Source organism: Chiloscyllium plagiosum, unplaced genomic scaffold, assembly GCF_037043375.1.
Source record: "Chiloscyllium plagiosum isolate Xiang-an unplaced genomic scaffold, Cpla_swu_hap1 HiC_scaffold_4, whole genome shotgun sequence".
In the NCBI taxonomy this organism is placed as follows: domain Eukaryota; kingdom Metazoa; phylum Chordata; class Chondrichthyes; order Orectolobiformes; family Hemiscylliidae; genus Chiloscyllium; species Chiloscyllium plagiosum.
Window position 1 is genome coordinate 75,677,688 of NW_028270142.1, and position 14,136 is coordinate 75,691,823.

The 14,136-nt window shown below is 42.8% G+C and overlaps 1 protein-coding gene across 2 annotated transcripts in view; it reads right to left on the reverse strand.

Moving 5' to 3' along the window:
• Positions 1-4,724: 4,724 nt before the first annotated feature.
• The window catches only part of lyn (LYN proto-oncogene, Src family tyrosine kinase), a 124,769-nt gene continuing 115,357 nt past the window's right edge, over positions 4,725-14,136 (reverse strand). For both annotated transcript variants that reach the window (XM_043688378.2, XM_043688377.2), the window contains exon 14: positions 4,725-5,270. In XM_043688378.2, the coding sequence (XP_043544313.1) occupies positions 5,068-5,270 (203 nt within the window). In that variant the 3' untranslated portion in view covers positions 4,725-5,067. The remainder of the gene's footprint in view (positions 5,271-14,136) is intronic.

Sequence of the window (14,136 nt, forward strand, 5' to 3'; positions counted from 1 at the left end):
CAGACCAAGACCAGGGTCCGCAGAGGCCAGTTCTACATCTGACAGTGGGGCTACCAGAAGTTTGTGGCTTCTAGTTACCTGGAGATGTGGGGCAGTGAGTACCCCCGGTTCTCACTGAGTTGAGGGAGGGGGGGGCTTTACCAGTACCCTCAGAGGGTCTGTCCTTTCCTAATTGGGAGGTGCTTCCCTCCTTTTCCCCAGTGATGCTCTGCCTCTTTTCCTGGTGATGACCCTCCTTGCACCTGTCTTCAGCAACTGAGGAGCTGCCCATGTCCTCCCCATGCAGCTGTCGTTTCCCCCTTTGCTGTAAGGCATCGGAGGCCTGGCAGGTTTTTCTTTTCCTGTTTTTCACCGGAATCCATTTCCCCCTCCCCACTTGGAACCTGCAGCACTCATCCCATACTAATGCACCTAACCTATACATCCCTGAACACTAAGGGCAATTTCGCATAATCTGAACATCTTTTGTATTGTGGAAGCAAACCAGAGCACCCAGAGAAAACCCATGCAGACACGGGAAGAATGTGCAAACTCCATATGGACAGTTGTCCAAGGTGGGAATTGAACCTGGGTCACTGGCGCTATTAGTAATAATGCTATCTACTGAGCCACCATGCTGCATTATGCATATGCATTGCTGGAAAACCTTAAGCATTCAATTTATAAGTTTGCTTTGGCAAATTTTGCATTATGAAACAAACATTTGAAATTAGATATCTAGCTTAAATTAGATTGAAGATTTTGACTGTTGCCGTATGTTTAAAGAAACCTGTTGATCATTCAGTTCTTACATAAAACACAAATGTTATGTAAAAAGAACTTAGAAAAATATGATAAGAAGCCACAGTCAGTCAGACAAACAAAAAAATTAATCAAGGAAGAAGATGAGTAAAAAATTATTCAAGGAGGAAGATTCTGATTCTCTGCTTTCCTTCTTTGAGACAAAGTGTAGGAAGTGAATTCCAGGGCTTCGGGTCTAAACAGATGGAGAATTGGCGACTATGAGATTTAAACTGGAGATGCTTAAGAGACCAGAATTTAGGAAGCATAGTTATGGCAGAGGATTGTGAAGCTAGCAAAGATTAATGAGATAGCGAGCGGTGATGCCATCAAGATTTTTGAAAATGAGGCTGATTAATGTTTTGCTGAACCAAGAGACAAAGTATGTCTTATATTATTCTTTTGTCGGATGTGGGCATTTATTGCTCATCACTAATTATTCTTTTTGACTGGCTTGCTAGGCCTTTTGAGGTGCACTCATCCACATTGCTGCAGATCTGGAATCTGCTGGACCAAGGAAAGATGATAGATATCCTTTGGGGAAGGACCAGATGTGATTTTCTGACAATCAAAAGTTAGTAATTGTAATAAAGCAATTGGCTGAAACAAAGACTAGATTTCAAATCTGATTTAGGAATTGAGTTTTTAAACTCCATCTGCAGTTATGGTGAGATATAAGTGCTCAGTGCTTTAAGCCTCAGTGCTTTAACCTGGGACTCTGGTTTACCTACCCAGCCAACTTTACTCTGCCACTCTCCTCTTGTAGTAGGATAGAATTCCTACAGTGTGGAAACAAGCCATTTGGCCCAACAAGTCCATACTGACCTTCCAAAGAGTAACTGACCCAGTCCCATTCCCCTACCCTATTACTCCACATTTACCCCTGACTAATGCACCTAACCTACACATCCTTGAACACTATGGACAATTTAGCATGGCCAATTCACCTAACTTGCACATCTTTGGATTGTGGGAGAAAACCAGAGCAAACCCATGCAGACACGGGGAGAAAGTGCAAACTCCACACAGACAATCACTCAATGCTGGAATCAAACCTGGGTCCCTGGTGCTGTGAGGCAGCAGTGCTGACTACTGAGCCACCATATCACACCACAGCGTGGGAGTACCTGCATCAGACAATGTGCTGAGAATATTCCAGGATATTAAGCAAGCAGCAATGAAGGAATGGCAACACAGTTCCAAGTCAGGATGATGTATGGCTTGGAGGGGAACTTGCATGTTGTTGTGTCCTAGGTTTCTGCTGCCCTTGCCTTTTTAGGTGTTAGAAGTTTGGAGGATGCTGTCAAAGGAGCCTTGATCAATTGGTGTAGAGTATTTTAAATGTGGTAAACACTGCTGCCACTGTGTCTGACTGTTCAAGGTGATCTCTAGAGCATCCAGCAAGTGATTTGTTTTGGCCTGGATGATGCCAAGTTTGAATGTTGCTGGAGATATACTCTTCCAGGCAGGTAGAGTGTATTCTATCAAACTCCTGGCTTGTGGATGGCAGGCAATCAATGGCCAGTCAGGAGAGGAGTTATTCACCTAAGAATTCCTAATTCTCTAACTGGCTATTGTAGCTACAGTATTTAAATGGCTAGTGCAGTTCAATTTATTAGATTAGATTACATTACAGTGTGGAAACAGGCCCTTCAGCCCAACAAGTCCACATTGACCCGCCGAAGCGCAACCCACCCATACCCCTACATTTACCCCTTACCTAACACTACGGGCAATTTAGCATGGCCAATTCACCTGACCTGCACATCTTTGGACTGTGGGAGGAAACCGGAGCACCCGGAGGAAACCCACGCAGACACTGGGAGAACGTGCAAACTCCACACAGTCAGTCGCCTGAGGCGGGAATTGAACCTGGGTCTCTAGCGCTGAGAGGCAGCAGTGCTAACCACTGTGCCACCATGCCGCCCGGTGATCAATGGAAGCCCATTGTAATAGTAATATCACTGTATGTCCAAGGAAGATAGTTGGGTTCTCCCTTTTGGAGATAATCCTTGCCTAGCAATTAAGTGGCAAGTTACTTTCATACCATACATCAGCCTAAGTCTGAAGTTTGTCCATGACTCTTATATATACGAGGACTGCTTTACAATCTAAGGAGTCATGAAAAGTGCTGGACATCATTCGTGAACCTCTACTTAACCACGTTCAGCTGTTTCAGGTGAGAGATTCCTCTATTAGTTTGTTTTGGCGAAACAAATGTCATAAAAGAACAAGGGTTTTGCTTTGCTTTATTCAGGAATATCCACTCGAGAAAATGTGTGCTCACTGTCTTTAGTCTATGAAAAAGGTTTAAAAGCTGATCTGTTACATCAATCTTGCATACCAAAGTAGTTTGAAACATTTATGTACATTGATTAGTTCTGCCTTTTTATGTCAATAGTTGGTCCGATTGTCATGACAAAAGCTGGTCGTAGACTGATACCGTTATCACTGAATCGTCTGTTAAACATTTCAGTCAGAATTTCGTTTCAGTCACTGGGTCAACTCATTGGGGTCTGCTTTTCGAACAAATAACTTCATTTTTAGATTTGAGCCTCCTTATTCTTTGTCTTCAAAAAAAAAAGTAGAATCTTGGAAAATTGTACTTTGCAAAGAAAATATTGTAAATACTTTCGTAAAATACTTGCCTTTATTCAAAATGTTCATGTTACAAATTCATAACTTACTGTATATTTCTTCCCACACAATGGGAAAACAGAAAAGTATCAAGCAAATTATTGCACATTTTACAAGTAGCATACACATCTGCTAAGTGTTCCATTAAAACAGCTACTCAAATTTTATTATACAAAATATATGGAATAAAATATCATTCACACATTGACCAGAAAATGCCCCTCTTCATGATTAGATTAGATTAGATTAGATTCCCTACAGTGTGGAAACGGCCCTTCGGCCCAACAAGTCCACACCGACCCTCCGAAGAGCATCCCACCCCTACATTTACCCCTGACTAATGCACCTAACACTATGGGGAATTTTAGCATGGCCAATTCACCTAACCTGCACATCTTTGGACATCATCTGTCAAAGTTAGTTACTTCTGGAAACTCCCAGTGAATTGAAAGTTGAATAATCATGATTTGTTTGAATACGATCCGTGTCATCGATAATGTTTCCTGTTTTGGAATGTGGAACAGGTTCGTGGAGTTTTGGTTCAAATTTGCTCTTTTGAGTTGGGATCTTAGTGAACTACATTTTGAAGTACTACCACTGGATTCAGTAAAAAGCAATATCACTGAATAGATTTGTTTTGAAAGAAATTAAATGTTACAAGAGCTAAAGAAAAATCAAGAATATAGTAATAACAACTGGTCTACAAAACTTTCCACATGTCTGCTAATTATGATCAAACCACTAATTCACTGTGGAATATAATCTTAGTCTTGTAAAATAAAAATTGTATTTGACTTTGGTCAGATTTAATATCAATGAAAATTATTACATAAGAAACTCCCCAAATGCTCAAACCGTATAGGTGAAATGGTGAAAATGATAGTTAACAAATAGTTGTGAACTCACTAATAATAGTTTAATTTTCAAATGATGGTCCCATTGTTGTATTTTGCTTGAACTGTATTTATTTATTAAGTGGGCAGAAAATCCATTCGTGTACATATATATGGATCCACTGACCAGAATTGCTTGGATTAAGTAGTTTTTTGCAACTACTAACATGAATAATTATCTCAGCTGTACTGAGCAGTGTTCAAGCAGGTTTGATTATTGTATATCACTGTCAAGCGAGGCCAGCTTTGAGACACCACTACAGTATAACTGTATCCATAAAGTATTAAATTGAGATAAAAACACTATGTAGTGATTCAGGACAAGAACGTCTATCTCACCACACCCTCTGCTGCCAACGCCGCCGCCGCCACCACCACCACCACCACCACCACCACCTCCTCCCACCTTCCCACTCCCCCTACCTCGACTGCTCCCACACCCCCAGTTAGGAAATGATTTGCCACTACCATTCTATTTGAGTTAATTTTTATGTGAGTGAAAATAGCTGGGTTATTTTATCTACTTTTGATTTATTAATTTAGACACTGAACATATAACCTTTTACAACATGCTTGTGGTGATGTGGATTATTTGGTACAATTGAATGTTCCAGTTATCTAGGTAATTAAGCATCAGTTAGTGACTTCTTTACATGAAATTGTGACAAAATACATTTGATGTATACATATATACCTTCATGCTATTTAACAGTTGGTGCTAGTTATTGATTTGATTGACTTTTCATTTTAAATTGTTCTATGGCTGTTGTTGGTATTGACCTTCTGTGGCTGTATAAAAGTCTTCAAGAAGCGATTTGAGATATTCAAAGGTTGGCCGATCTTCAGCTTTACTTTTCCAACAATCCTTCATGACATCATACAGCTCTTGTGGGCATTCTTCAGGACGTGGCATGCGATAACCACGTCCAATAGCATTTACAACCTCTGTGTTAGACATCCCTAAGAAAGTGAATTTTGAAGTTAGACTCAGATATTAAAATACTGCAATGAAAGTAATTACAATCTCCATTATTCTCAGACATGTCTGTAGTGACCAACCAACAAAATAGCATTTATATCAGAATGAGATATAGCAACCATACATAGATTACAGGATACCTGTTGTGATGAACAATTAATGGAGATGGTTATGAGCTTGGGGCACATTTATTGGGATGAATAAATCACAAAAGGCTAGCATTCCACAGGTAATAGGAAAAATAAATAGAATGCAGTTTCTATTTCAAAGGGAATATAGTATAAAGGTGGGGAGGTTTTGTTATAATCACTGGAGGGTTTGAGTTAATAAGGAGAGGCTGGATAGGCTGAGGGGTGACCTCATAGAGGTTTTTAAAATCATGACGGGCACAGGTAAGATAAATAACCAAGGTCAATGCAGGCAAATGGGTCTAGTTAAGTTTGGGAGATCTGGTTGACATGAGCAAGTTGGACTGTAGGATCTGTTTCTGTGCTTTGTGACACTTTTTTTAAAGAAAGCTATACTGGCATTGAAGTTAGCTGATGGACACATTGTCTTTAAGTTTTTTTTATGATTTCCTGCTGTATGGAAACAGGACCTTCAGCCCAACATATCCACACCGACCCTCCAAAGAGTAACCCACCCAAACCCTATATTTACCCCTAACTGAGGGTTAAATAGAATGGCCAATTCACCTAACCTGCACATTTTTGGATTGTGGGAGGAAACTGGAGCACCTAGAGGAAACCCACGCAGACACTGGGAGAACGTGCAAACTCCACACACAGTCTGAGGTGGAAATCGAACCCGGGTCCCTGGCACTGAGGCAGCAGTGCTAACCACTGAGCCACCTTGCTTCTCCCATAGCCACCATGCCGCCCCATTATGTAAGGATGTTCAGTACTTTGGATTTGTACTTTATTGAGGTTTATAAGAATGAAAGGTGACCTTATTGAAACAAGATTCTTAGTGAATGTGGAAAAGTTGTTTCTCCTTATGGGAGAATCCAGGACTAGAGGACATAATATTAGAATGAAAGGTTGCCCATTTAAGACCTAGATGAGGAAGAATTTTCTTCTGAGGATAGTGAATTTATGGAATTCGGCACTGTAGAAGACTGAGGATGGGTCATCAAGTACATTCAAGGATAAGATAGATTCTTAATCAATATGGTAATTGAGGGTTATGTGGAAAAGATAGGAGTGTGGAGTTGAGGATGACCAGATCAGCCATTCAGAACTCACTGAATGGCAGAGCAGACTCACTGGCCTACTTCTTAACTGACAATAGATGTACCAGAGAAGAAAATATGGAACCAGTTGATATGGTTGCTCCACTCCTGCATACCTCTTCCATTCCCCATTCCATTGCTCTAAACTCCACCCCATTCAAACATAATAAAGACAGGTTCCCCATTATCCTCACTTTCAACCCCTCAGTCTACACATTCAATGTATCATCCTCAAACACTTCTGCAACTCCACCTAGACCCCACGACCAAGAACATCTTTCCCTCCCCACCCTTCCCCCTGCCTTCCCTTCGCCACTCATTGGTTCACACCACCCTTGCCACCAACCCCCTCTACACTCCCCCCAAAACCCCAGTTTTCCCCTGCAACTGTAAAAGATGCATAAAATGATGGCACACCACCTCCCTCACCTCCACCCAGGGCCTCAAGCAGTCCCTCCAGGTGAGACAGAGGTTCACCTGCCTCTCCTCCAACCTAGTTTGCTGTATCCAGTGGTCCCAATGTGACCTTCTCTACACCAGTGACACCAAACATAAACTAAGGGCACATTTCTCAGTGCATCTCAGCTGGGCCAGAAAGGACAAGCCTGACCTCCCAGTCACTGCCCATTTCAGTTCCCTTTCCCACTCCCTCTTCAACATGTCCGTCCTCAGTCTCCTTTATTACCACAGTGAATAAGACAGTAAATTGGAAGAAAAACACCTCATCTTCCATCTGGGCAGCTTGCAGCCAGGAGGACTCAACATTGAGTTCTGCAATTTCAAATAACCTACTGACCCATCCCACAACTCCCTTTTGCAGCACCGTCTCCTCTCTCCCAATCCTCCGACTGACCCCTCCTTCCAACTACCAAACGGATTAATTCCTCCTATCAACCAACCAGGTCGTACCTACCATCTGTATTCACCTATCACGATCTCACCACTCCATCCCTCTTCCCATCTACAACCGCTCCCCCCACCATTCCTGAAGAAGGATTATACCCGAAATGCCAACTGCTCCACCTGCCTGATTTGCTGTACTCGTCCAGTCTCCTGCTTGTCTACTTTGGATTCCAGTATCTGCAGTTTTCTTTGTTTCTACTCCACTTTATTTACTTGTGGAGGTAAAATACCTAAATTTGGAATCTCTGTTTCAATCTTGAAGGTTTGATTTCAGCTTATCTCACTCTGGTAGATATGTGTCTGTGGCAATATGCTATTGCTGCCTACACACTCCTCTCATACTCTGATCGATATTATGGTAATTTTAAATTTAAATGTTAATAAAAATCTGCAGGCACTGCCAAGACAGAGGCATTGGCATAGTTGTAATGCCATAGGATTAGTAAAATTGAGAACTCCCAGGTTAATATTCTGGGGACTTGGCATCAAATCCCAACATGGCAGGTGGTGAAGTTAGATTTCAATAAAAACTTGGGATAAAAAGATAGCTCTATGACAACTATTTAACTGCTATCAATTGTTATGAAAGCCTTTTCGGTTTACTAATATTCTTTAAGGAAGGATATCCGCCATTGTTACCTTGTTTGACCCTCATGTGATTCCAGACAGTAGGATTAGTTGAGTCTTAAATGACTTATGGATAATTAGAGAAAGGCAATAAATGCTGTCCTCGTTAGTGACACCTATATCCCATGAACAAATTAAAAAAAACAGAATTTGGAAAATTTCCAAATTCCCATTTCCAGTCTTAAAGAGGAGATCCATTCTTAATATTGATTACAGTGGAAGGTGTAATATAAGTGGTGACCACAAATGTGATTCCAGAAAGATGTGCTGTCTCCCTCGTCAGGGATTCCACTGAATGGCTCCAGACTACTCTGAAGGGGGAGGATGATAAGACAGAGGTTGTGGTACCCATTGGTACCAACTAAATAAGCAGAACAAGGGATGAGGTGTTGCATCAAGAGTTCAGGGAGCTAGGCAGTTGATTAAGAAGCAGGACCTCAAAAGGTTGTAATCTCAGAATTACTGTTGGTGCCAAGCATAACAAGAAATAGGAGAATAGAGTAAATGAATGGCTCAGGAGTTAGTGCAGGAAGGAGGGATTTAGGTTCCTAGATCAATGGGACTGTTTCTGGGAAAAGTGGGACCAGTAACCATTGGAACTGTCTATACCTGAGTCAGAGTGGGACTGACATCCTTATGGAAAGGTTTGCAAGTGCTGTTGGCAGGATGTAAAATGAGTTCACCATGGGCATTAGTTCAGTAGTGACACAGCATAACTTAGAAAAGGAAACAAAGCAGAGTCAGTTCAGCCATGTGATGTCTCAAGGGAGTAAGGTGAGGTGGTAAATCAGAGGAGTTAATGTGACACATGAAGCTGCTATGTTGTTGCCATCACAGAGACATAGTTGAGGGAGGGACAAGGTGCAAAAAAAATTTGCAGTTGCATTATTAATTTATGAAATTAATTGCTGTATTTAGGAGAAGTAATATGTTGCAAGGGTCATCAAATGAGGCTTTGTGGGGAAAATTTAGGAATAAAATGGTGACAGTCACACTGTTTGGAATGCATTATAGACCCTCAGGCAATTGAAGAGCAGATATGTAATCAATTCACCTTAACTGTGCAAGAATAATAATAGGGTAATTATTAATCTTACACACCTTAGGTGAATTGATTACTTATCAATTATATTGGGGAATTTCAATTTTTATATAACATTTTTAATTGGGTTAATCACAGTATAAAGGATCGAAAGGGGCAGATTTACAGAAATGGATACAGGATAGCTTTTTATGTCAACTATAGCTTTTTATGGGTCTACAGTGTTGGACCTAATTTTGGAAAATAATGCCAGATAGGTGTTCGAGGTGACAGTGGGGATGCATTTTGGTTGTAGTGACCAGAACACTTATGGAAAAGGAGAAAGATGATCTGCAAAAAAAAAAGACTTGGATAGGGGTCAGGCAGATTTAATTAGCTTGAGAGGTCATGCTTAACAAATCTAGTGCAATTTTGAGAGATGACCAGATTTGATTAGAGTAGGGCAGTTGATGTGGTTTATATCGATTTCAGCAAGGCCTTTGGCAAAGTCCCACATGGAAGACTGATAATGAAGGTTAGGGGATATTCATCTGTCCAAAATAGACTGGGAACAGCTACTAAAGAAATTTCAAGTGGAAGGTGTTCAAAAAAGGTATGGAGGAGGAGGAAGTAGGGCTGACATGTTCCCATTAAGCCGAATTGTAGGAGTAACAAGCCCAGAAAACCATAAATGTCTATGAATATTCAGCAATTAATTTCATAAATTAATAATGCAACTGCAAAAGGAAAAGGAATACATTTAGTTCTGCTATAACACATTCCCTCAGAACGAATTGACCTTAACGCGATTAAAGAATTTAGACTGTTATTTGAAAAACGTGAACTTTCCTTACCTGCATTGGCTACAATGTGATTCAGGCCCCATTAGTTTAAATGGTGTGGCTATTGCACGATTTTCTTATTACATGAGATTGCACGACAACGGAGCTATGCATTATATCAGAGCCGACTGTTCGTATAACAGATTCAAAGGGAGCAAAACGATAGAGGTCCTAGAGGAGTATGGGAGGAAGCAAGGGGGAAGCGCAAGAAAGCAATTAGGAAAGAAAGAAAGGGCATGAGAAAATGCTGGTGGGCACAGTTAGGGAGAATCCTAAGATATTATACAAGGCTAAGAGAATAACCAAGGAATGAGTAGAGCCTATTAGGGACTAAAGAGGCAATAGTTGCATGAATCTGGGGGACATTTTGCACTCTGCCAAGGAGTACTTCACATCTGCCTTTACTCAGGAGAAGGAGGATGCAAGTATACAATTAGAAAAGATGTACAGTGAAGTTCTTGGGCAGATTGACATAAGCAGTGAGGAGGGATTGGCGGTTGTGGTGGATTTTAAAAAGTGTACAAATTCCCAGTTCCAGATGTGCTGTATCCCAAGTTGCTGTGGGAGGTGATGGAGGAAATCACAGCGGCCCTGAATCCACCACACTCTGTGAAACATTTTCTCTGCACCTCTCCCCTAAACTTGCCCCCTCTCACCCTGAACCTGTCCCCTCTTGTAGCTTTCTTTCCACTCTGTGAAAAAGCTTCTGGCTATCCACCCTGTCTATGTTTCTCATAATTTTGTAGCCATGAAGTGGAGGAGCTGGTGTGGACAAAGTTAAAAATCACACAACACCAGGTTATAGTCCAACAGGTCTATTTGGAAGCACTAGCTTTCACAGTGCTGCTCCTTCATCAGGTAGCTGATGAAGGAGCAGTGCTCTAAAACTAGTGCTTCCAAATAAACCTGTTAGACTATAACCTGGTGTTGTGTGATTTTTAAATAATTTGCAGGTTGCCCCACAGCCCCTGTCTTTCCAGTGAAATCAATCAGAGTTCATCCAACCTCTCCTCCAAACTAAAACCAGGTAACATCCTGGTAAAACTTTCTCTGCACCCTCTCCAAAGCATACACATTCTCTGGTGGTGTGGTGACCAGAACTGTACCCAATAGCCCAAATGTGGCCTAACTAAAATTTTATACATCACTGGTAACATCACTTGTCAACTTTTATGTTCAATGTCCCGCCTGATGAAGGTAAATGTGCTCTATTCCACTTTACCCACCTATGTTGCCATGTCCAAGGATCTGTGGACCTGTACACCCAGATCCTTCTATGTGTCAATGCTCCTAAGGGTTCTGTCAATTTTTGTCTCCAAAATGCATCACCTTGCATTTGTTTGAATTAAACTCCTGCTATCTCTCCACCCAAATCTACAATCTATCTGTATCCTTTGACAAACCTCCTCACCATCTACAACTCTGCCACCTTGGGTTCCATCCAGTAATCAGACCACCCAGATTATCCGCCAGATCATTTATATATATTAAAAATAACAAAAGTCCCTGCACTGATCAGTGTAGTATACCACTAGCTATTGATCTCCATTCTGAAAAGTACCTTTCCAACACTACTACTCTATTTTCTATGATCAAGTCAGTTTTGTATCCATACAGCCAGCTCACCCTGGATCACATGAGATTCTACTTTTTGTACCAGCCTGCCAGGAGGCATCTTACCAAGTGCCTTACTAAAGTCCATGTAGGCAATATGCCCTACCCTTCCCTCATCAATCATTCTTGTCACCTCCTCAAAATCTCAATCAAGTTGGTGAGATATCAACTTCAGCACACAGACGTTGTGTGCCTTCATGGTGCCTATCACTAACAAGTCCATTCACTTGCAAAGCGAAGAAATTCTATCTCTCCGTATCCTCTTCAATAGCTGCCAGACCACTGATGTCAGTCTTGCCAGACTGAATTATCTCTGGTTCCCTCCTTAAGCAAAGGAACAACACTGGCCATTCTCCAGTCCTCTGGAACCTCGCCTGAGGCCAAACCGGATGCAAAGATATCTGTTAATGCCCCAGTTATTTTCTTCCTTGCCTCCCACAATATCCCGAGATAGATCCCATCTGGTCCTGGGGACTTGTCTACCTTAATATAGTTCAAGACACCCAACACTTCCTTCTTCATTATGTTAACCTGGCTGAGAGTATTCACACACCTTGCCTAACCTCAACATCCCTCATATCCCTCTCTAGTGAATACTGATGTAAAGTACTCCTTAAGGATCTCACCTATTTTCTCTGCCTCCACACCTTTATCCTGGAGTGGGCCTACGTTTTCCCTAGCTACCCTCTTGCCTCTAATATATGTACAAAATACCTTGGGATTCTCCTTAACCCTGCTAGTCAAGGATATCTCATAGCTTCTTTTAACCCTTCTAACTTCCTGTCTGACCTCCTTCCTAGATCAATGGTGCTGGAAGAGCACAGCAGTTCAGGCAGCATCGAGGAGCTTCAGCAAAATTGACGTTTCGGGCAAAAGCCCTTCATCAGGAATAAAGGCAGAGAGCCTGAAGCGTGGAGAGATAAGCTAGGGGAAGGTGGGGGTGGAGAGAGAGTAGCATAGAGTACAATGGGTGAGTGGGGGAGGAGATGAAGGTGATAGGTCAGGGAGGAGAGGGTGGAGTGGATAGGTGGAAAAGGAGCTAGGCAGGTCGGACAAGTCAAGGGGACTGGAAGTTTGAAACTAGGATGAGGTGGGGGAAGGGGAAATGAGGAAACTGTTGAAGTCCACATTGATGCCCTGGGGTTGAAGTGAACCGAGGCGGAAGATGAGGCGTTCTTCCTCCAGGCGTCTGGTGGTGAGGGAGCGGCGGTGAAGAAGGCCCAGGACCTCCATGTCCTCAGCAGAGTGGGAGGGGGAGTTGAAATGTTGGGCCACGGGGCGGTTTGGTTGATGGGTGCGGGTGTCTCGGAGATGTTCCCTAAAGCGCTCTGCTAGGAGGCGCCCAGTCTCCCCAATGTAGAGGAGACCGCATTGGGAGCAACGGATACAATAAATGATATTAGTGGATGTGCAGGTAAAATTTTGATAGATATGGAAGGCTCCTTTAGGGCCTTGGATAGAGGTGAGGGAGGAGGTGTGGGCACAGGTTTTACAGTTCCTGCGGTGGCAGGGGAAAGTGCCAGGATGTGAGGGTGGGTCGTAGGGGGGCGTGGACCTGACCAAGTAGTCACGGAGGGAACGGTCTTTGTGGAAGGCGAAAGGGGTTGGGAGGGAAATATATCCCTGGTGGTGGGGTCTTTTTGGAGGTGGCGGAAATGTCGGCGGATGATTTGGTTTATGCGGAGGTTTGTAGGGTGGAAGGTGAGCACCAGGGGCGTTCTGTCCTTGTTACGGTTGGAGGGGTGGGGTCTGAGGGTGGAGGTGCGGGATGTGGACGAGATGCGTTGGAGGGCACCTTTAACCACGTGGGAAGGGAAATTGCGGTCTCTAAAGAAGGAGGCCATCTGGTGTGTTCTGTGGTGGAACTGGTCCTCCTGGGAGCAGATACGGCGGAGGCGGAGGAATTGGGAATACGGGATGGCATTTTTGCAAGAGATAGGGTGGGAAGAGGTGTAATCCAGGTAGCTGTGGGAGTCGGTGGGTTTGTAAAAAATGTCAGTGTCAAGTCGGTCTTCACTAATGGAGATGGAGAGGTCCAGGAAGGGGAGGGAGGTGTCAGAGATGGTCCAGGTAAATTTAAGGTCAGGGTGGAATGTGTTGGTGAAGTTGATGAATTGCTCAACCTCCTCACGGGAGCACGAGTTGGCGCCAATGCAGTCATCAATGTAGCGGAGGAAGAGGTGGGGAGTGGTGCCGGTGTAATTACGGAAGATCAACTGTTCTACGTAGCCAACAAAGAGACAGGCATAGCTGGGGCCCATACGTGTGCCCATGGAACTCTCCCTTGTAGCCCTCTTCCTTGTTGGATCATCCACATATTGTTTCAAAAAAACTCTTCTGGACATACCTAATAAATTGCTTCCTATCCAACTGCCTGGCACTAAAGGACTCCCAAATCAATATGGGGGAAGTTAAAATCATCCACTATAACACTCCTGTTATTTTCACATCTTTCTAGAATCTGACTACGTATCTCTTCCTTTATCGCTTGCTGATAGCTGGGAGGTCTGTAGTACAATCCCAGCATTGTGATTACACCCTTCTTAGATTTTAATTCTACGCAGAATGTTTCGCTGCAGGAACCTCCAGGGAGCCCTCCCTCAACATAG